At 41.4% G+C, this 27,635-nt stretch overlaps 1 protein-coding gene across 1 annotated transcript in view; it reads left to right on the forward strand.

Annotated features, from left to right (window-relative positions):
• TAF1B (TATA box-binding protein-associated factor RNA polymerase I subunit B) overlaps positions 1–27,635 on the forward strand; it is a 371,762-nt gene that overhangs the window by 217,167 nt on the left and 126,960 nt on the right. Inside the window, exon 6 of the mRNA XM_067110128.1 lies at positions 14,751–14,994. Coding sequence (XP_066966229.1) covers positions 14,751–14,994 — 244 coding nt within the window. The remainder of the gene's footprint in view (positions 1–14,750; positions 14,995–27,635) is intronic.

Consider the following 27,635-nt stretch of genomic DNA (forward strand, 5'->3'; position numbering starts at 1 on the left):
ATTTTAATCCCGAAATATACATGTCATCCATCACTTAATATATCAGATAAACCGATAGCAAGACAGCACCACCCTGGAGGATATATTCTTCCAACGTGAGAGGAAAGTGTCCACAAAAGAAAGGGAAAATTATGAAACAAAAACGATAGGGGGAAGCCTCCTCAAAAGTAAATATGTGACAATACTGGCACCACCTCCCCCGTGACGGAAGAACAAACCGTCCAAAGGGAACTTCCTGAAGGGGTATAATAACAGAATACGAAAAAGAAATATGAATGACCAAGTGAGACACCCGCAGAATCGCGCTGCTAAGGCATCCCCCAAGGACAAACTGGCCGAGGCAAGACGAACGCAGAGGAACGCCTGATATTATTCAACCCCATAATATTGAATTAGAGATTAAATAAAAGCCTCCATAACTATAAAACCCCACAAGAAGATGGTACTTAACTTAGTAGCGGTGAAATCCTCGGAAGACATGATAAATCCCAAAAAATAAGGCACAAAACCCAAAGGCACAAGAAAAGCGTGACAGATTGAACGCGTGCTAGAATGGAATGAGTCTAGATGGCGCTGGGGTCGTCGGTTGGCGGGACGATGAGTGTTGGCTTTCGGTCGGCTCCCCACCTTCCGGGGTTTTTGACATTGGGATGTCTACAGAGCAGAGGCCTGTGACAGTGGCAATATGCACTCACCCTTATTTATACTGACGTCTATTTGATTATAGATGATCGATCTGGGGGTAGTAACCCCAGCATTCCTGATAGCTTTTTTCTCTGGTATTTTTAGCAATACTAATACCTAGATATTAGTGCTTAATGGTAATTTCACCGGGTGACACAGGTCGAACTCAGAAAATGTTTTTTCCAAAACATTTACACTTAAAAATGGAGTTCCACAAGGGAGCATACTTAGTGGTATTCTGTCTACATTAGCAATTGATGACATCAGTAACATGCTACCGGTCGGAATTAAAAGTAACCTTTATATGGTTGATTTTGCCATATATCATACAGCAACACGCATAAAGCATGCAGAATGAATGATGAATAAAGCTATAAAAAAATAGATGAATGGGCCTCATCTGTAGGCTTTAGATTTTCCATAGAAAAAACTCAAGCTAAAATAGGACTTTGGAAGTGATGTACTGTATTACCCTTTCCTTCAAGAATTATTTTCTAAAGTACAAACTTTTAGGCTGTAAGTCATGAAATAAAAAAAATGTTACTAGTAAAAGTTGTTTATTATATTTCAGGGATTTCACAGATTAAATAATGAAAAAAAACAGTTTAACACAAGGAACTTCAGTTCCTTGTGTTAAACTGTTATATGCAAACAATTTATGAAACAAAAATTGAACTTATAATTTATATTTTTCTTACAAAATTAGGTAATAGGGTCAGGTAATGATTGCCATGTTAAGTGAATAGGCAAGTTAATCATAACTTATGCGGCTAAAATGGAGTCCTAGTCTAAACTGAGACAGTGGAAGTTCAGCAGGAAATTAAGAATTAACAAATGATAAAAGAGAAGCTAAGTCTAACTTAGTGTTTGCTTTCCTAATTTGGGAAAATTGTTTTGTGGACTGCCCTTCAACTTCCATATTTTACTAATTTTGGTACACATTTTAATGTGTTTACTGAATCTTGGGTTTTACTGGCTTTTGCCATATACAGACAGAGATTCAGTTAAAAATTATAGTGTACAGGGTCGAGTTTTTAAGAAATGCAAATTGGGTTGCTAGATTTAATGTGTTAAGGAAGATTACTGCTATGAACTTCAAACTGCATAGCCATGTACAATTCATAAAAAGAAGTATATACATGTGCATGCTAGGAATTTATTTCTGGTGATAGAAATTCATTTCTTGGTATAATGTGGTTCGGATTCCACAATAAGCTGTGGGTCCCATTGTAAGGTAACCAATTGGTTCTTAGCCACGTAAAATGTCTAATCCTTCGGGCCAGCCCTAGGAGAGCTGTTAATCAGCTCAGTGGTCTGGTTAAACTAAGGTATACGTTTTAACTCTGGAACCTCATAGCATAGGCTAGGCTACTCCAGATTCAATAGGTACAGTACTGTTAAAGATGGAGTGTAGTTAAGGTTAGGTTAATATTTTTGGCAAAAAACTTAACCTTAACTACACTTTAATATATTAGAGTTTAAGTCCCTGGCAGAAACTGGGGAGTGACTGCAGACTGGGGAAGTATAAGTAATTGTTTGAGTAAAGTTTGCCAAAACACTTAACCTAACTTAAATAAACCTCAATATATTAGAGCTTGAAGTCCCTGGCAGAAACTGGGGAGTGACTGCAGACTGGGAGAGTATAAGTATGTGTTTGAGTAAAGTTTGCCAGAAAAACTTAACTTAACCTTAACTACACTATATCTTTAACAGTACCTAGTGAATCTAGAGTATCCTAGGCTATGCTGGGAGGTTTCAGAGCTTAGACCATCTTAGTTAGTCGAGACCCCAACCTAACCTAATGTAGGGCATCTGCCCTGCCTTGGAAGATGTGGGGTTTTCTCCTCCCTTGTTTAATAAAGATTTTCAATATTTTTGTCAATTCCGAGATAACCCCGGTCTGCAGAAAACTGAAGAAGTTTGAAGTTATTCCTTGAAACTGAGCAAATAACCATAAATTTTCCAAAAACTCACATGTTGTTTTCAATACCCTGTAACTTAGCCTAGGTCACTGAAAATCGTAAAATGTGGATGTTGAAGGGCAGTGCTCAAAATATTTTCCCAAAGTTAGGAAGGAAAACATCAAAGTTAGGCCTAGATTCTCTTTTGTCATTCATTAATTCTTAGCTGCCAACTGAACTTACACTCTGTTTGGGCTTAGGCTAGGACTCTATCTTAGCTACATTCTATTATGACTAATTTGTCTGTGCTCTTAATATGGCAATCATTAGCTGAGTCACCTGCCTTATTTTGTAAAAAAAACATAAGTATAATCTAAGTTAAATAATTTTTAGGAAATTATTTGCATATAACTTAAGTTGTACAGTATTCTCCTTATGCAAAAAGATCAGCTTCACAATTCTTGTATTTAGATACAACCAGTGTCACAATTCTGTGTATCTAGATACAGTGTCAATTTAGATCAGTCAATCTAGATGCAGACGAGTGTGTATCAAGAGTCGTATGTGTAAGTAGATGCATAGTTGTTCCAAGAGAGTGAATATGGAATCATAGTTTTTCATAATGCTGTGTAAACAGATCCAGTTCTGATTATTATTATTGTTGTTATTGTTGTTGTTATTATTATTATTATTATTATTAGTATTATTATTTTTATAATTTGGCAGCAGACCCTCTTTTAAACAGGTTTTATTGAATATCATTGCTGCTTCAACTGCATTTATTTTTGTAGAAGACTTTTTCTATTTTCCTAATTTTCTCTTCATTGGAGGTGTTGCTATTATATTTTGTCATTTCATGGGGGAAAAGTGAAAAATATGGATTCTGCATTTTTATATATTCTATACAGTTAGAATATTATGACATAGAGTTGCTAAACACTTGTTGCCGTGACGTTTCGACAGACTCTTCTGTCATTCTCCAGCGGGAGCTAGTAGAGGACTGGCAGGTTGCATAGGTCCTTCCGGTTTTATACCGGATTCAGCGGGGGTCATGGACGGGGAATTTTTGATTGGTTGCAGTCAGCGAACTTCTTATACAAATTTCTGCACGGCTCGATCCTGACAGATCCTTGCAACCTGGGAATATCTCTCATTCACGCAACAGCAGGCCAATGGGAACGCTGGAATGAGAGATATTCTCAGGTTGCTAAGATCTGAAAGGATCGAGCCACAAGAAATTTGGCTATGAAGTTCGCTGACTGCAACCAATCAAAATTTGTCTTCCATGACCCCTGCTGAAGCCCGTATAAATTCGGAAGGACCTGGAACCTGCCAGTCTCTACTAGCTCGCTGGAGAATGACAGAAGAGTCTATTATGGAAACGTTGTGGCAACAAGTGTTTAGCAACTATGTCATAATATTCTAACTGTATAGAATATATAAAAAAGCAGAATCCAGATTTTTTACTTTTCCCCCTGAAATGACAAATATAGGCGTTATTAGCACGCACTCCAATGAAGAGAAGTCCGGAATAAGGAAAATAGAAAAAGTCTTCTACAAAATAAATGCAGTTGGTCAGCAGCAATAATATTCAATAAAATCTATTATTATTATTATTATTATTATTATTATTATTATTATTATTATTATTAATATTATTATTAATCTTAACCCTTAAACGCCTACTGGTGTATCATCGTGACTAAAATTGTCTGTTGGATGCCAAGTGGACGTCAAGTACGTCAACTACAAAAAATTTCAACCTTTGGTCAACTTTGACTCGACCGAAATGGTCGAAAAACGCAATTGTAAGCTAAAACTCTTACATTCTAGTAATATTCAATCATGTACCTTCATTTTGCAACAAATTGGAAGTCTCTAGCACAATATTTTGATTTATGGTGAATTTAAAAAAAAAACTTTTTCCTTACGCCTCAGGTTTGAGTAACTTGGCGAAAATTTCAGAAATTCTTTCGTCATTTTGTTGTAATTTTTGCACTGTTTTATATTAGCCGTTACATAAAGTTTTATATACGAAAATGTGTGCAATTTCATGTAAAATACAGCAAAATACAACCCATGGTTGTAGCTTTTATCCGTTTGGAAATATTTTCATATAAACCACGATAACTGCCAAAATTTCAACCTTCGGTCAACTTTGACTCGACCGAAATGGTAAAAAAAAGTAATTGTAAGCTAAAACTCTTACATTCAAGTAATATTCAATCATTTACCTTCATTTTGCAACAAATTGGAAGTCTCCAGCACAATAATTCGATTTATGGTGAATTTTTGAAAAAAACTTTTTCCTTACGTCCGCGCCAGAAATTCTTTCATCATGTTGTCGTAATGTTTGCACCATTTTATATTAGTCATTACATAAAGTTTTATATATGGAAATGTGCGCAATTTCATTTAGAATACAAGAGAAAATAACTCATGGTTGTAGCTTTTATCAGTTTTGAAATATTTTCATATAAATCATGATAACTGCCAAAATTTCAACCTTCGGCCAACTTCAACTCGACCAAATGGTAAAAACGCAATTATAAGCTAAAACTCTTACATTCTAGTAATATTCAATCATGTACCTTCATTTTGCAACAAACTGGAAGTCTCTAGCACAATATTTCGATTTATGGTGAATTTCTGAAAAAAAATTTTTTCCTTTTTACATCTTTGTAAACTTCGGCGAACATCTCGAAATTCTTTCACACGTTGTCGTAATGTTTGCACCGTTTTATATTCGTCGTTACATAAACTTTTATATATGAAAATGTGCGCAATTTCATGTACAATACAACAGAAAATAACTCATGGTTGTAGCTTTTATCAGTTTTGAAATATTTTCATATAAATCACGATAAATAGAGAAAAATTCAACTTTCGGTCAACTTTAACTCGACCGAAATGGTCGAAAACTGCAATTGTAAGCTAAAACACTTACAGTCTAGTAATATTCACTCAATTAGCTTCATTTTTCAACAAACGGGAAGTCTCTAGCACAATATTTCGATTTATGGTGAATTTTGAAAAAACATTTTTTACGTCCATGCTGCTTATGAATTCATGCATCATTTTGTGATAATATTTTCTCTGTGTTGCTTTGATTGTTTTACAATTTGTTATATACCAAAATCATCGCAATTTAGTGTACAATACAACTAAAAAAAATTAACTCATTAGCTTTAACCATTGTGCTTACAGCGCGATTTGTATACAATTATATAAGAGTTTTTTTTTCGCTGTCATATATTCCAATATTTATATATGATGATATTTTTTTTCATTTCTGATGGTTGCATACTAAACTTCAGGCAATGACAAAAAAATGAGCCAAAAATGAACTCTTAATCTTAAAAACTAAGCGTGCTGTGATTATCTTAAAAACTAAGCGTGCTGTGATTTTTTTAAAAAAACTTTTTTTCCGCTTCGGCGCTAACTCACCGAACGCCGCCGGCATACGGATGACGTTTTTGTAAATAGAGGCTCGGCGTTTAAGGGTTAATCATGAGTGAGTTTTGTTCTCCCAGTCCCACAAATGTTGCTGCTTCATTTCCAAACTACATAGAATGTGAGGTAGGCAATTGCTGGATGTCTGAGGATACAGGTTTTGACTGCAGTGTTGAAATACAATTATTTTGTCTGCTAGACAAAAGACCAATCATGACATTCAGCAATGTGATTTTGGTCATGTAATGATTGATGGGCTTGTTTTAAAAAAATATTTTGTGCTATGCAAATTGAAGTTTTTCATTTTTAATAGTTTTTGGTTTGTACTTTATACTTAATATGGATTAATTTTTATTTTTCTGGGCTCAACCTGTGTCACCCAGTGAAATGGTTCCAATAGCACACATTTCTAGGTATAAATATTGCTATATATACCAGAGAAAAAGCTATCCATAATGCCAGGGTTACTACCCCTGGATCGATCACCACAATGGTGTCAGTATGGACTAAGGGGTGTGAGTGGTAGCCACTATCACAGATGCTTTGCCCAACAGATCTCTCCATTCTCAAAGCCCCCAACATGAGAGAGCCGTTCTACCCACTACCTTTCGCTTGCTGCCACCTACCACTCGCGCCCGCCATCTTCATTCCAATACTTAGCACAACACGTGAACACCGTGTCCTTTTTTCTTTTGGTGTTTTCAGTCAAATTACGGCTTTAATCATGTCATCCCGTGAGGATATTACCCCATCTAAGTTGAGTACTATATCTGATTGGTTTTTAAACGCGAGAGGCACAGTATTTATGAACTGTATGCAATATATGTTTACCAGGTGCGCAGCCGAACGTAGGCTATGCTTGCCTCTGTTGCGTTTTCGACCTTCAGTCTCCGCAATTAGCAGAACAAAATTCTGCTAGTTACCATCCAATTACTCCATTTCGGTTTTTGGAGCATATTTTGGAGAATTTACCACGTCGCTGGTGAAGAGGCAATGGAACCTTTGTATCATGGCTTGAGCCAGGCTCAATTATTTCTGATCATAGAATTTGAGTCTTTTTATTAGTTTCCTTTCCTCCACCAGCGAGTTGGTGCCTTCTCGATGGTGTTATTGTTTTTATCATGATTATAGCGTATGTGTATTATGTGAGTGATTCGGCGTCAGAGGTAGGCCACCTTGGTACCTAAAGTTACCTACGAATGATTTTCGGGTTCCTTCTCTGCCACCGAATCATTTATGTTTATATATAATCTTCAGGTTAACCCACATCATGGGTGGTTAACATTATATTATTTTGTAATTTGTTCTGGTAACAAGGATGGTTTTAAAAGGTAGTTACTAGCCTAGCCTACCTGACCAGACCGTGATACGGTTTTGGAGGGTTAGGCTAGGCATGACATGCGCCTTTACACGATGCTCAGGCTACCTAGCTCACCTGACCAGGCCATTTCACAGTTTTGGAGGGTGAAGTTAGGCTAGTGAGAGAGTTCCTCATTCACACTTAGCCCACCTGACCAGGCCGTTAGGTTTTGGAGGGTGAGGTTAGGCTAGTGAGAGAGTTCCTCATTCACACTTAGCCCACCTGACCAGGCCGTTAGGTTTTGGAGGGTGAGGTTGGGATAGTGAGAGGGCTCCTCAATTCATACTTAGCCACCTGACCAGGCCAATTCGGTTTTGGAGGGTGAGACTAGGTTAGTACGTAGGTTCTTCTCTCCCCACACCTGTAGCGCTCGATCCTAGCCTTCCTGACCAGGCCAAAGTTTTGGTTTTGGAGGGTAGGCTAGGAACAAAGAGGTTTAACCTCCTGCTTTTTCGTGTATATAGCCTAGTCCTTCTTTACCTGAACGAATTAGAATCTGGCGACGTTGCCTGGGCGACATCCTCGTAAGAGGAAAGCCGATCGCTTGCGCTCGGCACCTCTGCATAGGAGATTGCATTCGGCTTCTCGGAGGGTGCATCCACCTGACCGGTTGCCGTTCCGCTGGGTTTCCGCCACTCATCTCCCTTTCCCTTTCCGGGCCAGACTAGTTCGGGCGATGTCTTGTTAGCTCGCTACTAATTACTTATAGTAGTTAGTAGCTGGAGCGTCAAACACTGTCCCGTGAAAGCAAATAGGAGTTACGATACGATAGAATTAGTTGTTTTAAAGGTACTTCATGTACAACGCCTGCTTGAGGCGGAGGAGTCTCCGCCGGACTAGTCGGGTTTCTCGTATGTTATTGTCCAATTAACCACTCCAGTGGGTATGGTTTCCGGCATATTTTACGGTTTCCATTATTTGGTTACTGCCTTGGGTGATTTGAGAGATGAGCTATATGCAAACACTCTATTTCGCTCATATTACGCCGATTCCATAATTGTGTGACACAACGAGATTTCAGTGACAAGTCACGGCGGAGTAACATGGAGTACTTGCTTGGAACACAAATATTAGTTAGTTAACCATCCCGTAGCATAAATCTATGTTAAAATAGACTTTTGCTGCCGGACTCAGTTCCGGCGGGTCCTGCCTTGATGATACTCATGTACCATCATTCGACTTACAGATGGTACGTTGTCAGGAGCCAGGTTGCTAGGCCGTCCTCCAACAACCCTGAGGACACGAGGTGTGCCGCTCGCACTCCAGCTGCGCGGTGCAAGTTGGAGACCTGGTTGTTTGGCACCCGGACGGCTGTGAGATTTGTTACGCTCTTTATGAGCCGGTAACAGATGTGTCAGTAAGTGATGAGAGACTGCTAACCTTTAGTCCCTTTTGATTTTAATGGCTCAATATGGATATATGCAAAAAAATTGGAGAATATTTTTAGCAAGTCTTACCTTCTCTTCCAGTCTAACCAAGCAATTCGAGCCTCTTCGCTGTCGACCCTGAAGACCTGGGTCGGCGGATTTGGAAGAAATGTAGCGTCTGGCCGCCCCTATGTACTGTTGGAGGAGATTTGCAATCTCCTTTATCCGAATGCTCGGATCTCCGCCGCAGTACCGAAGGACGTGGCCGCCCACTCATTGCGAGGATCAGGAAGAGACGAGACCCCCAAGACGAAGATCTGTACAAAGAGGTGGCGGAAGAAGTAGCGGCCATCAACATTCACGTTGAACCGATGAGCGTGGATGACCACCAGGTAGAAGGTAGGGTGGTAAGTGAGGCAGGTGAAGGTAGTAGGAGTAGGTCTATTTTATCCAGTTCACCTTCTTCGTCCTCTTCTTTTCAAGGATTCTCCAAGTCAGCTAACCTTGGGGACAGATCCCGGTCTGTTATCCCCAAGGTGAAATCTCTGAAAAAGGACTTACCTAAGCCTTCCAGACCTCAAAGGTCTAATCCGCCAGCTCCCTCTAGGTCGTCACTGGCTCCCAAACCAGTGACGTCCTCAAGTAAGGCTACTCCCCCGTCTAAGGGGTCGAGGACCAGAGTTTCGAAGGCTAAGCCCCCACAGCCTAGCTTCGACTCTGAGGCTTTCGTCGACCTGCTGATGCAGAGGATCGATTCAAAGGTTGAAGCTCGGCTACAAGATCTCTCGTCTCAGCTTGTCACAAGCTTAGAGACCTCAGGACAGTCAGTGTTGTCATTGGCACAGAGGATGGAGACCCAGGAAAGCTTGCTGGATTCATCCAATCCAAAGCAGTACAACAGTCATATGTTGTCCCGGATGCCTCCAGACTGCCTCCCTTTGATAAGAGGAACCTGTGGCAGCTGGCCCTGCATGCTCCGCTGCATAATGACACACTGACCATAAAGGGATTGGGCACTCGTCGTCTGGAAGAACTAGAGTTCTTTCCAGCCAACATAGTGCCTCCCTATCCAGGCTATGCCAGGTTAACTGAGGAGGCCTGGATTAGATCCGATAAGGTCCCTAAGGAAACGGTCATCTTTCCTAGGGACCAAGCTCAATCCACCCTGATGCGCGCTCTCACTGACTGGGAGTGCGAGAACACCAAACTTACTCCCTTTAGAGGAAGTTTTACTATGTTCTCTGTAGGTGGCTCTATTCCGACCCCTGCACTACTAAGATTGCAGAGCTGACCCTTCAGGCTGGGATGGATGGCAAGCCCATACCTCAACTCCGGGAGACAGATCCCACTTCCCTCCTCTTCCCCGGAGATTCGGAATGTTGGTTGGGAGCTCTGGCGACGTTCACGGTGGGGAAACTCGATCCCGAGTGTGCCTCCACCCTGTTCAGCGAGCAACTTCCCAAGGTTCCGGAGGCTCTGCTGAAGACGGAGTATGAGGCAAGATGCAGGCTGAGTCGCTCCATTCATTCCGTCACCATCTCAGAGGTGACTGCACTAGTATGTACTGACGAACCACTGTTTCAGGTTCTCACAAAGTCATTACTGGCATCCTTCCAATCGGATCTTTATGACTTTGTGGTTGCGAGGCAGAACTGCCGGAAGCACATCTTCGCCGACGCCACCATCAGGCATGAGCCCAATAAACTCGTGAAGAGCTCTATCTAGGGACCTAACCTCTTCCCAGAGGATGAGGTCAATAACGTCTTGGCAGAGGCAACCAGAGCGAACCAGAGCCTTCGCTCTCGCTGGGGTCTTCCTTTCAAAAGGATGTCCTCTGAGACCTCTGGACCTCAACCTAAGGGAAGGAAGAGGTTCAGGAGATTCCAGGACTATCAGAAGCCTCAGGCTCAGACTGTGCTTCAGGCGGTACCGGTCTCGCAGATCGGACAGCCTTCCACATCCAAGGCACTGCCTCAGCAGCAATATGTTCTAGTACAGCCGGCTCAGCAAGCTTCTGCTCCACCAGCCCTCGTGACGTCCCCAGCTTTCAACGCCTCGTTTGAAAACCAGGGGGCGTTTCGCGGATACAATAGGCATGCGAGGGGTAGTAGAGCCAGAGCTGCCTACAGAGGTAGAGCAGCGTCCAGACCTCTCTCGCGTGGAAGAGGAGCCCGAGGAGGAAGAGGAAGTAAGACCTCTTCCAATCAACGTGACTCCTCAGGTAGGCGGGAGATTGTATCTCTTCCGGGACCATTGGACCTTCAGACCTTCAGTCCATGGGCCCACAGTATAATTTCAAAAGGTCTGGGATGGAGCTGGAGCAGAGGGCCTCCTCTGCCAGTCAGATTCCATCAACCTCCATCCAAAGACTTACTGGACTTTGCAAAGGACCCTCTGCAAAAGAAGGCAATAAAGAAAGTCAGGCACTTGAAATTTCAAGGCCGTCTGTTCAGTGTCCCAAAGAAAGACTCAGACAAGCAAAGAGTAATTCTAGACTTGTCTCGTCTCAACTTATACATTCAATGCGACAAGTTTCGCATGCTTACAATCTCGCAGGTACGGACCCTACTTCCCCGTGGGGCCGTCACCACCTCTATAGATCTTTCAGACGCATATTATCACGTCCCGATTGCGAGAAATTTCTCTCCTTACCTAGGGTTCAGACTAGGAAAACAAGCATACTCGTTCAGAGTCATGCCATTTGGGCTCAACATAGCGCCCAGAATATTTACCAAACTGGCAGAGACAGTAGTTCAAGAACTACGGGCTCAAGGGATTATGCTGGCCGCATACCTAGACGATTGGATAATATGGGCATCCAACACCAAGGAATGTCGAAAAGCAACAGTCATAGTAATCAACTTCCTGGAATTCTTGGGATTCCAAATAAACAGGAAGAAATCCCGTCTAGTTCCGGCTGCTCAGTTTCAGTGGTTAGGAATCCAATGGGACCTAAAAACATACAAACTGTCACTTCCGCCAGCCAAAAGGAGGGAAATAGCCAAAGCTACCAGGCAGTTCCTCAAGAACAAAAGAGCCTCTCGTCGTACCCAGGAAAGAGTTCTAGGCTCTCTTCAGTTCGCTTCAGTAACAGACTTGTTACTAAAAGCCAGACTGAAGGATATAAACAGGGTTTGGCAGAAACGAGCCAACAGCAGAAACAGAGACAAGCTGTCTCTAATTCCGCCGATATTGAGGAAGTGGCTTCGACCATGGTCGACAGTCAATTGTTTGGCAAGGTCAGTGCCTCTTCAATTTCCCCCTCCATCGCTAGTGATCCATATGGATGCTTCCCTAAGCGGATGGGGAGGATACTCCCAACACAAGAAAATTCAAGGAACATGGTCGACAGTATTCCGCCAGTTCCATATCAACATTCTAGAGGCAATGGCAGTATTTCTAACATTAAAGAAACTACGTCCAGCCAGACAGATTCACATCAGACTGGTGCTGGACAGTGCAGTAGTTGTACATTGCCTAAACAGAGGGGGCTCCAAGTCGAGCCATATCAATCATGTAATGATTGCAATTTTCTCTCTGGCAAGGAAACATCTTTGGCACCTGTCAGCTACCCACCTGGCAGGTGTTCGAAATGTCATTGCAGATTCACTATCCAGGACAACTCCGCTGGAGTCGGAATGGTCCTTGGGCAAGACATCGTTCGAGTGGATTTGTCTTCAGGTACCGGGTCTCCAGATAGACCTGTTTGCCACAGAGAGCAACCACAAGCTTCCGTGTTACGTTGCTCCCAATCTAGACCCTCTAGCTCATTCCACAGATGCGATGTCAGTCGACTGGAACAGATGGCAAAGGATCTATCTGTTTCCACCAATAAATCTATTGATGAAAGTTTTACACAAACTCAGATCATTCAAAGGTCAAGTAGCACTTGTGGCACCCAATTGGCCGAAGAGCAATTGGTTTCCTCTTCTACTGGAGTTGAAGCTCCGGCACAAACAGATCCCCAATCCAAGATTGACACAAGTAGTGCAAACTCGGACTGTGTCAGCTTCCTCAGGAATTCTGAGTGCCCTAGCTTTATGGACTTCATGAAGTTTGCAGCTCAGAAAGATGCTAACATTGACCCTCTCAATACACTGTTCATAGAATCAGATAAGAGGGAATCTACACTTAGACAATATGATTCAGCAGTTAAAAAGTTAGCATTATTTCTAAGGGAATCTGAAGCTCAGAAAATGACCACGAATCTAGCAATCACTTTCTTTAGATCATTATTTGAGAAAGGACTGGCCACTAGTACTATTACTACAACAAAATCTGCTTTAAGAAAAATATTTTTACATGGCTTTAATATTAACCTTACAGACTCATATTTTAAAGCATGTGCTTGTCTTAGACCAGCAATCCGTCCATTTTCCAGGTTCTTAAATGACGGACTTAAATTGGCATCAGACACTGATAACGAATTATGTACATACCCGAGTCTTTAGACGTTATTTTTAGTTCAAGAATTTCTGAACTCTGCTCTCTAGAGAACCGAATCATGTTGATTTCCTCTCGGTTTCTGTTGTCTCCGGATCTCAATTTCTAGCAAAGAATGAGGATCCACAAAATTAAAGATTATTCCCCTTCCACATATCTTTATGTCCAGTTAACACTTTAAAAGCTTATTTAAATAGAACTTCAAAAGAACTTCAGGCCCTAATGGATTTCCTTAAAGGCCAAAATATGAATTTTGATGACCTTAAAAAGTATACCTAATTATTTTCTATGAATTTTGAAAAAAGTATCACCAACAGTATTTAAATGCCACTATCTCAAGTCCCTAGAGGCTCTTAAATATTCCACTGTAGCTGCAGGAAGTATTGTTCCTCCTGGTCTAGCTCAAGACTAGTATATATAACTCTTGTTTATCCTTATTGTAATGTAATTCTTGATTAAATTACCTATTGGTATATTCTCTCACCTACCTGCCTCGCTTGCTTGCCCTGCTTTCTAGCCTTTTAAGTCAGGTCTGCTTCACAGCCTGACTCCTGCCTGTAACATTGATATCCTGTTTTTAAGACATAATCTGTTTAGCATTAAGTATCTTGGTGGTGGTTATTTGGTATTTCTAGACTATGTGCCTTATAGTTTTTTAATTATATTTTGAACTTTATAATTTGGGGTTATTAAAACTCAGTATTGTTCTCTTAGTTTTATTTAGCTCCATTAAGGTAATCTTTTAGATGGTACCACCAAGCTATTGTATGGCTGATTCTCTGTTACTATTTCACTGGGTGACACAGGTCGAGCCCAGAAAAGGGATTTTGACAACGGAAAAATCTATTTCTGGGGGAAGACCTGTGTCACCCAGTGACCCATCCCTATACTTCCTTTCCCACCCAGATAGCATACCAAGCTTGGAGGGTGCTAATTTTGGGATGAAGATGGCGGGCGCGAGTGGTAGGTGGCAGCAAGCGGAAGGTAGTGGGTAGAACGGCTCTCTCATGTTGGGGGCTTTGAGAATGGAGAGATCTGTTGGGCAAAGCATCTGTGATAGTGGCTACCACTCACCCCTTAGTGCATACTGACACCATTGTGGTGATCGATCCAGGGGTAGTAACCCTGGCATTATGGATAGCTTTTTCTCTGGTATATGTAGCAATATTTATACCTAGAAATGTGTGCTATTGGAACCATTTCACTGGGTGACACAGGTCTTCTCCCCGAAATAGATTTTTCCGTTGTCAAAATCCCTTTTTAATGATTTTAATTTTGTATTTAGTGTTATTTTACCTTGTGTATGGCTGTAAACTTCTTAAAATTTAGGATAGAGGTATTGTCCAAAATCTCTGTTTACTTTATCTTGAAAGTAGTCGTGTTTTTGGACCAGCAAGGGAAATGTGATTAACATTAGGTTTATGAAAATTGAAAAATGTTGCTGTTTAATATGTGCATGCCTACGGATTCCATAATCAGAAGGAACTTTTGAGGTGTAGCTCAAGTGTATCACATTTTGTAAAGTACTTTCTTTTTTTCCAGTATATGTTGGAGATATGGCACTGGAGCTCATGAAGAAACTGTTTACTTCTAAATGGAGCAGTAGAATCTCAGTGCTTGGAATTGAGTTATATGCCATAGCTGCAGTTGTTTGTGTCCTAAAAGATTTTTGGGGACTTAATGATTATGACGAATACTATTTATCTGTTGCCACTAGAAGAATCAATGAAGAAATTGGAAAGAAGAGTAGTATTGCACCTTTATTCTGCTGGGAAGAATGGCAAAAGTAAGTTATCTTTTGCAAATACTAGGAATTGTTGTTATGTGATATAAGTGTAAAATTTGGCGATGACTGTTAAGTTGTACAGATTGTAGAGACAGACTTGTTGAATGTATGGGACATACTTTTGGCCATTACACTTTTATGTCATCTTGTTATTTACTGTGAAAGCTCTTATAACATTAATTTTTGATGGAGCATTGGACATTCATGTCTAGAGTTTTATATTTCTTCTCTCTATAATAAATAGCAAAGGTTCCAGAACATTGTCTTATGGAACATGATATGACATTGGTAAAGCCACTACACTCACTCTCAACATACTCTTTGGGTCACACCTATTAGAAATTCATTTAACATGTTAATAATTGCCAATAATTCTAGTTTGTAGATAAGTGCTTCATGGTTCACATGGTCAAAGGCTACACTAAAATCTAAACCAAACATGCATGTCTCTGCACCCTCATCAAGAGCACTCTGCAAGATGGTAGATATTGATGGGTATGCATCACAAATACCAAGACCTTTACAAAGCCCAAAATGTAATGCTGGTGGCAAACCTACAAAGAAACTTACAGAGCAGCTTCTTAAAAACCTTAGATAAAACAGGTAATTGAAACCAGCTTGTATTCTGATGGGCATGAAGATGGACTTAGTCTCTTAGGTAATGCAGCTGTTTCCCTTCCTCCAAACAGAAGGAAAACTTGCAAGACCTAGTAAACTTCTGAAAATAGTACTGTCATAGGAGCAGAGAAATCTGCAGTATTTGCAAATAAGATGGGGAAGATCCTGTTAGGGTCTATGCTGCTGCTGTAACTGTCGAGCACCAGAAGCAAAGTTTTCACTTCTGTAGACCTGAAGGCCATTGAAAACAACTTAGGCTCTGGAAAGCATGACTGAGGCATCACCAAGGACTCACCACACTGCTTGCTTGCAAAGACTTGAGCCAAAAGTTCTGCTGTCTTTTTAGGGCAGTATACATCAGTTCCATCAACTCCAAAGAGTGATGACTTACGGTTAGACCATGTATGGTCATCACCACTGAAGAGCAAGGTTTCCTTCACATCCTCATTATAAGCTCACTCAACTCTCCCATAGACAACATAAACTACCATAGACAACATAAACTTGACTTCTTAACTCATTGAAATTACATCACAAAAGCCTGATTGTTCCCTCATAAATGATAAGCTTCTTGTTTTACATGGTAGGCAAGTCTACATACAGCATTAAACCATAGATTATCTTTTAAGACAAAACATGAGGATTTTAGAAGGATTTCTTCTCTCAACAATTGTGTTAAGGTGATCATTTAAACTATAAAAATATTTTGATTTCTCTAAATATCTCTCCACCTGAGCTCAAAAAGATAACTTTGAATACCATCCCAATTACTTGGATTTCAAGTATATCTTTCTTTAAAGGATAACATTTGGAACAATGAACCTACTCCAAAAGATACAATCCTTGTAACATCTGTGAATGCAAGGTCAAGACAGTTGCCAGATTGGTGTGTGGGTTCATTTATTTACTGCTCACAACCCAAAATAGTGGAAAAATCTAGAGCAGTAACCCCATGATTGTCTGTGGCTCAACCATTCAGTATAGTGAGCATTATAATCACCAATGAAAATGAAACAAGCCTTGGGGTCAGTTTCCTGAACTGCTGCCTTATGGGTAAACAGGTAGCCATAAATAGTTATCCAAATCTGGGTTCCTATAGTTAGCAAAGAATAAAGATTTAATAGTCTTCCACAGATTATGACTGCTTGTGTTTCATGCCATCCACACACATACAGTGGCCTGTGAGATATGGAAAAACCCTCCATAATATGCTGAGCAATTCCCTGGGCCCTTAGAATGGCATTATGCTTGAGTAAAATGGGTTCCTGAAACCCTAGAATCAACAGTTATGAAATGTCTCATATCAGACAAGAGTTTCAAAGCAAAATAGGATATCAAAATGAACGGCAGCAACATCCAAGTCCTTTTTACTCTTATATAATACTTGGTCATTGCCATAAAAAATTTAACATTTCATTGATAGATCTGTGGACTAGATTTAAGTTCAATATTGCCAGAAAAAAAGCAAAATGCAAAATAAGCATAAAGGAATACAGTATTTGCAAACTTAACAAAATAGTAACAGGAACAATATATACACAAAATTAATATTGTAAAGTGTATGCCCATAGACAAAGTTATTGCAGGAATTAAACTGGTCAACTGGGAGAGGTTGGCACACCCAGTAAGGACAAATACATCTCCAGCTTTGCCAAACACTGAAGGAAGGATAGTAGTGATGGTTTTGAAGTGGTCATCCCTGGTAAAGATAAAGAAAATTACAAGGATAAGGAAATTCTTCCTAAACCATCTAGTATCATTGGCTCTTCTACTAAGTCTACCCTACACACTATTTGACTTGAACAATTTGGAATCTCTTTTGATAAAAAAGACAGTCGACTCTAAATGCCTAGTTGCCATCTACACAACTGTTCATTGTCTAAATTGATATTTACAAACTTGCTATCATTGTTTTTTTAAAATAGTCCCTTCCAATTTCATCACTTCCAGGTGGGTTGTGTGTATGCGTGTCTATATCCATATACACAGGCAGTCCCCGGATATAGGCAGGGGTGCCGTTCCTGACGACGTGGCAATAATCAAAAACCATTGATAATAGCACCAATTCCCAGTTATCGGCGCTGGCTGATAAGTGGGGATCGGCACCGACACCGGAGACTGGCACGTACAGATACCGAAAATCTAGTCATTGTCGTTGCTAAACAAGTGCCGTAAAACCAGATCACCAATAACTGAGGCCACCAATAACCAGGGCTACCTGTATATATATGTGTGTGTGTATACAGTAAACCCTCTGTATTCACGTTCTTACAATTTGTGGACTCACCGTTTCGCTGGATTTTCTGTGGAACGTATCTATAAATTATTTGTGAAAAATTCAGCAATTCACGCACTTTTTCATTGGAAAATATTCACTAAATAGTGTATTTTGATGTTATTTTCATGACTAAATACATTTTTTTATGATAAAAAAATGATTTACTATTTTTTAAATATTAAGATTAATAATTAATAATAATAATAATAATAATAATAATAATAATAATAATAATACTGTAAGATTAAATAATACGTAACTCAAAGAGAGAGAGAAACTGGTTTTCTCCCCTCCATTCAGGATGGACCCGACCTCATTAAAGCGAAGATAGATGCTCAGAATTGATACCATTGAAATATTAAAATTATATTAAAGTACTATTGAAATTATATTAAAACGATATATAAGTATTTCAGGATGATAGTATGAGCATTTTTAGAGGGTACATTTTATGATAGTGATTTACAGTATGTACTAATTTTCAAATATTAGTATTAAGCTTAATAAGATAAATAACATTAAATAAAAATAATACTTCTCTCTCTCTCTCTCTCTCTCTCTCTCTCTCTCTCTCTCTCTCTCTCTCTCTCTCTCTCTCTCTCTCTCTCTCTCAGATGAGAGAATTTTTCGGACATGTAATATGTACAGTATGATAAATAAATGATTTACCTAATAAGTACTAATTTTCAAATATTAAGATTAATAAGATTAAATAATAATAACAATAATATAATAATTTCCATGCATTTGTAAAGTAAATTTTTTAACATTTTAAACAAATAATGATTCCCAGTCTTTTTATGCTGACTTGAGAAAGGAGGGGGGAAGGGTAAATGTCAATTTACTTGACAGTTTGACATATTCGCCAGAGGGGAAGGCGAGTGTTAACCTCAGAAACTCAAAGATTTCAACCTTTTGATGTAAGCTGTTATTCTCTCTCTCTCTCTCTCTCTCTCTCTCTCTCTCTCTCTCTCTCTCTCTCTCTCTCTCTCTCTCTCTCTCTCAGGAAAAGATACTGTTTGTATGTGTGTGTTCATAGTGTTTTAAAAATGTGTAGTAAAGGTATTACATCTTTGGAAGACAAAAAACAAACAAATTTTGTTGTTGTCAGGGAGATTAAAAAGATAAACTCTCTCTCTCTCTCTCTCTCTCTCTCTCTCTCTCTCTCTCTCTCTCTCTCTCTCTCTCTCTCTCTCTCTCTCTGCTGAATATAAGTCAAAGTGGTAACTCTCTCTGCTTTGGCTGGAAGGCTTAGAAGTATGTATGTATATATTTTTAAGGGTACTAATGTTTAAGATGACTTTGAAATTATATTAATATTTGAATTAGGGTGATACTTTAAGTATACACTTGGTATTTGAACTTTTAAGATAGGCAGTTACAAATAAGCATTTTTAGAGGGGTAGCAAGTATTTGCGGATTTTAACTATTCGTTGGGGGTTTGGAACGCATCCCCCGCGAATACAAGGGTTTACTGTATATATACATATCATCATCATTCATCATTTCAGCCATCAAAAGTCCTTTGTTGGATGTAGGCCTTCCCTAGGTTCCTCCACAGATTTCTGTCTTCCGCTGCTCTGTGCCACTGTAATTTATGTTGGTCTAAGTCATCTCGCCAGCAGGCTTTTTGTCTTCCCTTGGTTTCTTGTGTATCCTCAGGGCATCCAGAAGGTTGTTTGTGATGTCCATCTGGTGTCTGTCATCCTGGCAATGTGCCCTGCCCGGATCCACTTGAGTTTACAGATGGTTTCAAAGATATCCTTTACTTTAGTTTTTTGACATATCCATGGAAGGATAGAAAAACAGCTAAATATATCTTCTTCTTCTTTTAACATGCTTTTTTTCCCAATTTTGTAATGGGTAAGCATGATGCCTTCTTTTGAAGGACTTTTGATTTGGCTTTGGGGTAGACCTGTAGTCTCGATCGGCTGCCCTGCCTGACATCGCTTAGACCCGGTAGCGTATGTTTCATGTATCATACCGACCCAACGCCCTTTCTTCCCAGCAGCAAGAAGTTGTTGCGTGGGTAGGCATGCAGAGTTTGAGACGTGTGAGATGTTTGTTATGTTTTTAGAAGGTGTTGTAGTGGCTTTGTTTTGTGTGTGTATTTAGTCTGTAACATTTTAAGCAAACCTATCCGTTGATTACATATATAATCCCGGGATGTCTACACGGATACCAAAGTGTCTGCCTCTCTGATCAGTCGGCTGCGGATTTGAACCCGCGCCACAGACCTCTACAAAGTCCGAAGCTGCTGCTGTAACCGACTGAGCCATCCAGGCTCCAGAAAAAGCTAAATAATATATATATATATATATATATATATATATATATATATATATATATATATATATATATATATATATATATATATATATATATATATATATGTATATATATATATATGTATATATACAGTATATGGAATCCACACACACCCCCGGCAAATAGCTAAAATCTGCGAATACTTAAAACCCCTTTAAAAACACTTAGAACTGCCCATTTTGATAGTTTAAACACAGAAAAACCCTGTAAAAATGCGTATACCTGAGTATTTTAATAGTTTTATCACAAAAAGTGTATTTATTCATGAAAATTACATGAAAATACGGTAATTAGTGAATATTTCTCAGTGAAAAATACTGTGAATGGGCGAATTTTCTGCGAATAATGGCTAGATATGTTCCACAGAGAAACCCGCGAATGTGTGTCCGCAAATCATGAGAACACGAATACGAGGGGTTTACTGTATATATATATATATATATATATATATATATATATATATATATATATATATATATATATATATATATATATATATATTTGTGTGTATATATTATCAAGACTATCCTCTCATATGCCATCTTACATGCAGTAAGCCAAAGGAAAAAGGGCAAAGCAATTTATTAATTGAATTTAGTATGATTCACTGTAGGCAGATTTGCCTCTAAAACCTCTCTCACCACTGCCTTTGGGGAGAAAACCATTTTCATTTCTCTCTTGTCCAAAGTGCTGTCGGAAATTCCTTAATTCCAGATGCCGACCTGATCAGAGCTAATCGTTGCCTGAGGCAGGTCAGTTGGTGGGCTGAACGTGCGTTCTGCCATCTTGAAATTGCAGCCATGCTGCCTGCATTTCCATGTGGGCAGAGTGATCACAACACCACCTAGGAAGAAGAGAAAACGTAATCCCCGAAGCTATAAAGGACCTTGGAGAGAGATGCTTGATCTTGGAATTGTTCGGGTAGCCACAGAGGACAGAACTCCATCCCTTGCTCCATTAAACTGCCTATTTCCAACACGGGGCTGGCAGTATCCAAAGTAACTTTGTTGTGACTTAATTCACTTGCCCTTCCTCTTGCTGGCTCCTCATAAGAAGAGAACTTCAGCTCCTAAAAAAGTTAAAGTACCTGGATTTAAAGTTGTTTGTCAGCCACGTTCCTTATTCGCCTTCAACGAATTTCTTTTCTTTTCATATTGCGATATACCTACAGTGAGACCTGTATTGCTTTTTATATTTTGTGCTGTTTAATTTGCAAAGCATTAATGAGAAATGTAACTTAATCGTATGATATTTGAGTCACTGGAATTGAGTTCAGTCTAGGCATCTTTTATGCAATTCCTCAATTCCTTCATTACAGTGCTAGATTTGGTTGAGTAACCATAAGTGTTTCGATTGCAGATTAGGAGTATTCAGCTGTGGATCTCTGTATCTTATGTGCGTAGTGGCCCCCACTACTTCGTTTTTAACACCCTTTGAAGCGGGCAACGCATTACGTTCCCTCCAGGAAATTCCCCATCATTTGGTCTCGCCTCATTACCCCAGAATTACGCCACCATTCTTCTGATGTGTTTTCTTTTGTAAATATAATGAATTAAGTTAAATCCCAGAGTTTATCTAATTACTCCCCTCTTGAAGTAGGCCTTCAGCCATATTGTGTTGTTTGTAATGTAATTTTAGCTGTCCTCAAGGCCAGAGTCCAGATTTTTGTGGTAATTAAGGTAAGTTGCATATCATCCTAGTATACCCCCATTAATCTAGCAAGACCCTAGCTTTAAAATTACAACACTGGCGACCAAATTGCCTGAGATCTCGCAATCTGGAACGTTGCAGATTGAGTCGTTACCCCTTTTGCAACATGCAGTTATCAGCTAAATAGCCACGCTAAGAGCTGAATGTTTGACAAGAAATGAACCTTCTTAATTAGCGTAAATTCCCCTATAAGCACTCATGATCCATTTCCACAGCAAGTATCGTGTTATGTTAGGTATGAACAAAATCATGGCTGAAATAGAGTTAGGAATGTTAGAACACATGCATGCATCCCAGTTATAGAGAAGAGAGAGTTATTAACCTTTACACAAGATTTTTGTGCTATCACATGTTAGCTGCATGTTTTAGGAAGGTAGGGAGTGACACTCAGGGAAGAGTTAATAAAAGGAATAGTGCCCTTATTCCTTCTTCCACATGATAAAGATAACTTGAAAATCCCCAAATCCTAGTTAGGCACTTGACAGCCACGTGGGCTGACCCAGTCCAGCAATTTTTGTATCGCTGGAGATAGTCTCTCTCTCTCTCTCTCTCTCTCTCAAAAGAATTTGCTGTCCAAAGATATTATTCTTCCTTATCAAATAAATCTCACAAATCCGTAAAAGTTTGTTCAGGCCATGTGAGCAAAAAATCTTGGTTAGTATTTGCATTTGTTTAAATTATTCTATAAAATGAAATGCACATGATAAAGTCTATTCCATTTAAATTCCAGTAAACAAACCGTGAGAAAAAAGGAAACACCCGTTCATGCATTCCCCCAGATGAGAGGGAAATCTTCTAAAAATTTTCAGTTGTCTCATCAAAATTTGCGCAAAGCTTCGTTCAGCCAAGTATCAGCTAAGCCGAGAATGCGTTGTATTTGTTCGCTATATTTGTTAGTTTCCATGGGATCACTAAAGTAAACACGCAACTCCGTGCTTAATCAGGTCTCTAGAATACAGTAAATATTTTTTTTTGTTTTCCTTTTCCCTTAAGCATGTGAGATATCCTTGGCAGTACTTTGCCTGTGCATGGTAAATTTAAAATTTTTTTTTTTTTACTCATCATATTCTACTGAGTTTCAATATCGCGCTTTTGAAATACAGTTGACCCTCGTTAACCCAGACCCCGCTAATCCGGATATCAGATAAGACGGACACCGAAGAGGGTCAGCCGATTTAAAATACATAATGTTCAACCACAATTCAAGATGGCTACCATTCCTCTGCTCGTCGCGTACCGTTTTCGTTTTTATTTACCAAAGGTAAATAAAAAACTTTTCATTTATAGTTTTATTTTATATATACTGTTCTGTATTTATACTGTACTAAACTGAAATACTTTGAACTTATAACCTTTTTAACTTGCACACAGTATGTACCAACATTAAGAAACGCTATTGTCTGGAAGGGTAGGAAGTATTGTAGCCAATCACTGAGCATTAACAGTTTTACGTGTCTGCTGCCTGACTGGTAGCTATAGTAAGATGCTTTGTATGTTTTTTAGGAAAGAAAAGACATGACAAAGGTAAACTTTACGAAGACAAAAGCTGAGTTACTGAACAATACTTTTGTTTACATGGCAAATGACATGAGAGAAAGAAAATTGCCAGTTCCTTCCATGCAGCGTAATTCTATCGTTGAGAGATTAAAGAGAAGAATTTTGTTTTAGTAAATATCTTCTGAAGTAAAAAAAAAAATATTTTGTTGCTGGAGAATCTCTGAACCAACAGTGTTGCAATCATAGTAATAAGAAGGAATTCATTCTATTCTTCATGCAGTCAGTAAAATACATACACTATGAAAAACTACGTATTGTATTCAAAACACACGCACTTATGTCTCAGACAGAATGCAGCTAAAACTTGATTGGCTGGCTGGTTGCCATGGAGATCTGCTAGCTGATGACAGCCCTCTACTTCTGTTCTATATATAGACATATGTCATGACATCACCAAGTTTGAATGTTGTCATGATGGTGATTATTTGACTGCTGATGGCAAAAATTACTCGATAGTTTGTTGTTCCGACACAATATACAAACCCTCGGTCCTTTACATTAGGAGAGATACTTTCAGGCGTAGGCTGGAAACGGCCGTTAAACTCTTGAACAAGGTGGTTAGGCAGTAACTACCTCCAGGTAGGCGGGGATACCCGCCTGCCCGGATGTAAACATTCCAGTTTGCTTTCGGCCGTCAGCCGTTGCTGACGTATTTTTTGTTCTCTCTGCTGACTGTCGTTAAGCTCTTACGGTGGGATCTTTCTGTATTTTTGTTTATATATTGCGTGTGTTTGATATTTGGTAATACAAACCCACGATTTGTGATAACCTTGTGTAAGCCGTCGTTCCCTGCCTGTGTCTGGGGTTTGACGGCCAAGGGCATAACTGGAGTAGCGTAGCCAAGTGGTAATGCTTCTCTCCAGCGGCCCTTTACGTAATACTGGAGGCGCCCCTGTACTTTCGGGATTAGTTTGGGACGCTTTTTCATCACTTCCCCTACATCCATCGGGACGTAAGATTAGTCCCTTCTTGGGCTTCCGCCCTCCGTGTGTTGTGTAAGGGGCATCACTAATTTCTTCCTTCTTATGTTGAGTGTTTCTCGCGCCTGCGCTTAGAGATTGCGGGCTGAGTGGGAGGTTACGGGCGTCGTCGATAAGTTCCGCTTCCACGCGCGCCCTGGTGGCCTCCCCTCTGTCCTTTTTCTCTTCCCCGTAGGTTCTTCCTTCTCTCTCCTTCGCCCTCTTCGCTCGCTCGTCGGGTGAAGACACGGGGGCGAGCAACCTCGTCTAGAGTAACTCCTAACGCTGCGTAGGGCTGTTCCCCTTGTAGCGGGAGGAGCCTCCTCTACTAATCATATTTGTTTTTCTTTCAGGTTGACAGTGAGCATTGCAGAGACAGCAGTAGTTGGCTGGATATCATATATCAAGAATATCTTGCATGAAGCAGTCCCAACTTTCATTCAGTATTGCTTTCGGGATCGACCACAATACCTGATTAGATGACATATTACCACGCCGGGATCGCTCTGACTCTGTTCCCGCTGATGTAGTTCGATCGCTGTCATTGCTGGTTTTCATGTATGCTGTTGCAATGCTTCCTGCGTATCTGTGGTCTATCTGCTCCTGCTGTTCCCTGTGTTTTGCTCATGTCAACTCTACGACAGTCTCGGGGCTGCTCTCCTGGTCTCCTGCCGCAGCCGCCTGATCGCTCCTGTCGATGCTGGTGACTTTCAATGACACTCTGTCTGTTGCATTAGCTCCTGCCTTCCGAACAGCTAACGTAGCTCCTGCATCGAATGTCCTGATCGTGCCCGCTTCTTCTCCTAGTGGTCGTGCCCGGGGCCACTTCCGTTGTGTTCCTGCCTGCTGCCATCCTGTAGAAGACGTGGGCGTGAAGGGAAGGAAGTCGCCTTGTGGAAGTGACGTTCCTGGCCGTTGCATAGCTCCTGCTCTCCGAACCTTTGCCGTGGCTCCTGCATCGGCTGTCCTGATCATTCCTGCTGCTTCTGGCGGTCGTGCCCGGTCCGCTTCGCGTGCGTTCCTGCCAGCTGCCCCAGAGGTTACGATGTCCGCCATCCTGTAGAAGATGTCGGCGTGAAGATTTAGGAAGTGGTCCTGTTGAGGTGATGTTCCTGGCGTTGCAGTAGCTCCTGCCCTCCGAACTGCTGCCGTAGCTCCTGCATCGGCTGTCCTGATCATGCTTCTCCTGGTTGTCCGTTGTGTTCCTGCGGACTACCCTGGAGGTTACGATGTTTCGTGGTCGACCATCCTGTAGAAGATGTGGGAGTGGAGATGAAGGAAGCTGTCCTGTGGAAGTAGCCGCCTCTTCTTCATCTTATCTTCGATTTCGTCTTCTGCTCGTCTTCCCTTCCTCTCCCGAGGTCCTGGAGGTCCCGAGAATCGGACAGACCTTCATCGGCCGAAGGAAGGATGCTGCTTCTTCCCTTGATGCCCTTGGACATTTAGGGACTGCCTCCTTCCGAGGAGGCAGTGGGTCTCTCGTTGGCTCTTCCCGACCTTGGGTTAGGGAACCGATTAGCATAGCCGTGGGTTTTGTGTTTTGGAAGCCACGCGGCGCGCGCAGACCTCAGTTTGCGTTCCGTTCCCGAGTCTTAGAGGTTCCGCCTCTAAGATGGGGGCTGCTTCGGCGCTGTCATTACGCGAGCCGCCGAGTGCTCGAGATTCTATGGAATATCGAGTATCCCGATGTGGTCTGGAGAGATTTTCCTGGGCCCAGTTCGGGAGCAGTGCGAGAAAAGGGCCGAGGCACCCAGGTGTCTCGGTTCCTCTTCCTGCCAGCACCGCAAGCGCTCCCGAGTGTTTGCCAGTGCTCGGTCGGGTTCCCAGCCTGGTGTCTCGAACCTCTCGGTTCGAACACCAGAAGGAGCAAGGAAGAGATTCACTTTGGGAGTCCTGCGGGACTTCCAAGGGACTGACTCTCTTCCGGAAGACAAGTTGGCCGATTCGCATTTTCCTGTGGGATCTTGCGTTTGGGGCCGCGAGCACGGCCTCTCGAGGCCATTCCTCGTTGCCAGTCTTGGAAGTCTGCATCTAAGACTGGTTCTGTGCTTGGCTCTTTTAATCTATTAGGTAACAAAGCAGCCGCTCCCGATTTTCGGAAGTCTCGTGGGTAGCTCGAATTCTATGAATCACGAGCGCTCTCCTTCACGAGAGCATAGGACGAGAGAAAGTGCCGAGACACCCAGGTGTCTGGTTGCCAAGACACCCAGGTGTCTGGTTGCCGGGACGCCAAGGTAGACACCCAGGTGTCTGGTTGCCGGGTGTCGCCCAGGTAGACACCCAGGTGTCTGGTTGCTGGGACGCCCTTGTGTCTGGTTGCGGGACACCCAGGTGTCTGGTTGCCGAGACACCCAGGTGTCTGGTCGCCGGGACACCCAGGTGTCGGTGTACCGCGACGCCAGGTGTCTCGATTCTGCCCGCCAGCTGCTTCGGTTGCTCGGGGGGCTTCGTTCTTGTGTCTCGAACTTTAGGGTTCGAGCATGCAAGATAGCAGACACAGAATTCCCCTATGAGCCTTCTTCTCGAGGGGCCTTGGCCTCGGTTTCGGCCTCGAAGGAGTTTAGAGTTCGGGAAACTAGCAATTGTTCACAGCAGACGAGTCTGGCCTGCCCAGTTATGAGTCTGGCTCTGGCTCGGCTCGACTTGGCTTGCCAGACTGGCTCGGCTCGACTCGACATGGCTTGCCAGACTGGCTCGGCTCGACTTGACTCGGCTTGCCAGACTGGCTTGGCTTGTTTCGGCTCGCCCCATCTCGCCTGCCTCCCAGTCTGCCGCATACCGACCAGCTGGATCGCGTTCGTGATCGGCTCGGCTCGCTCGGCCCTACTCGGTTTTTTCCGATTCGGGTTCTCGTATGCTCGAGTGAATTTTTGCTCTTCCCAGGAAAGCACTTTGCCACGGCATAGGTGCTCTTCTTTCCCCGTGTGGCAGTAATCTCCTTGGTTGATTATTGCTCACGGTCTGCCTCTCCTGCTTATCATTCTGGCAGGACAGGTAGGGCTACTCTTTTCTCTCACCTGTTCTCTTCTCCTTTCGGTTGTTCCGAGAGGAGCGAGACGGACAGAGAGAGCTCCGACGAAATTTTCTTTTGGAGTTCGGCTGCCTGGCGTGCTTTGGGTATCGGTCCCCGATTCTCTCGTATTATAACCAGGTAGCTGAGAAGGGTTTCATGGGATCTGTCAAGGTCTCCT

The sequence above is a fragment of the Macrobrachium rosenbergii genome, chromosome 10 (genome assembly GCF_040412425.1).
Source record: "Macrobrachium rosenbergii isolate ZJJX-2024 chromosome 10, ASM4041242v1, whole genome shotgun sequence".
NCBI classification, from domain to species: Eukaryota; Metazoa; Arthropoda; class Malacostraca; order Decapoda; family Palaemonidae; genus Macrobrachium; species Macrobrachium rosenbergii.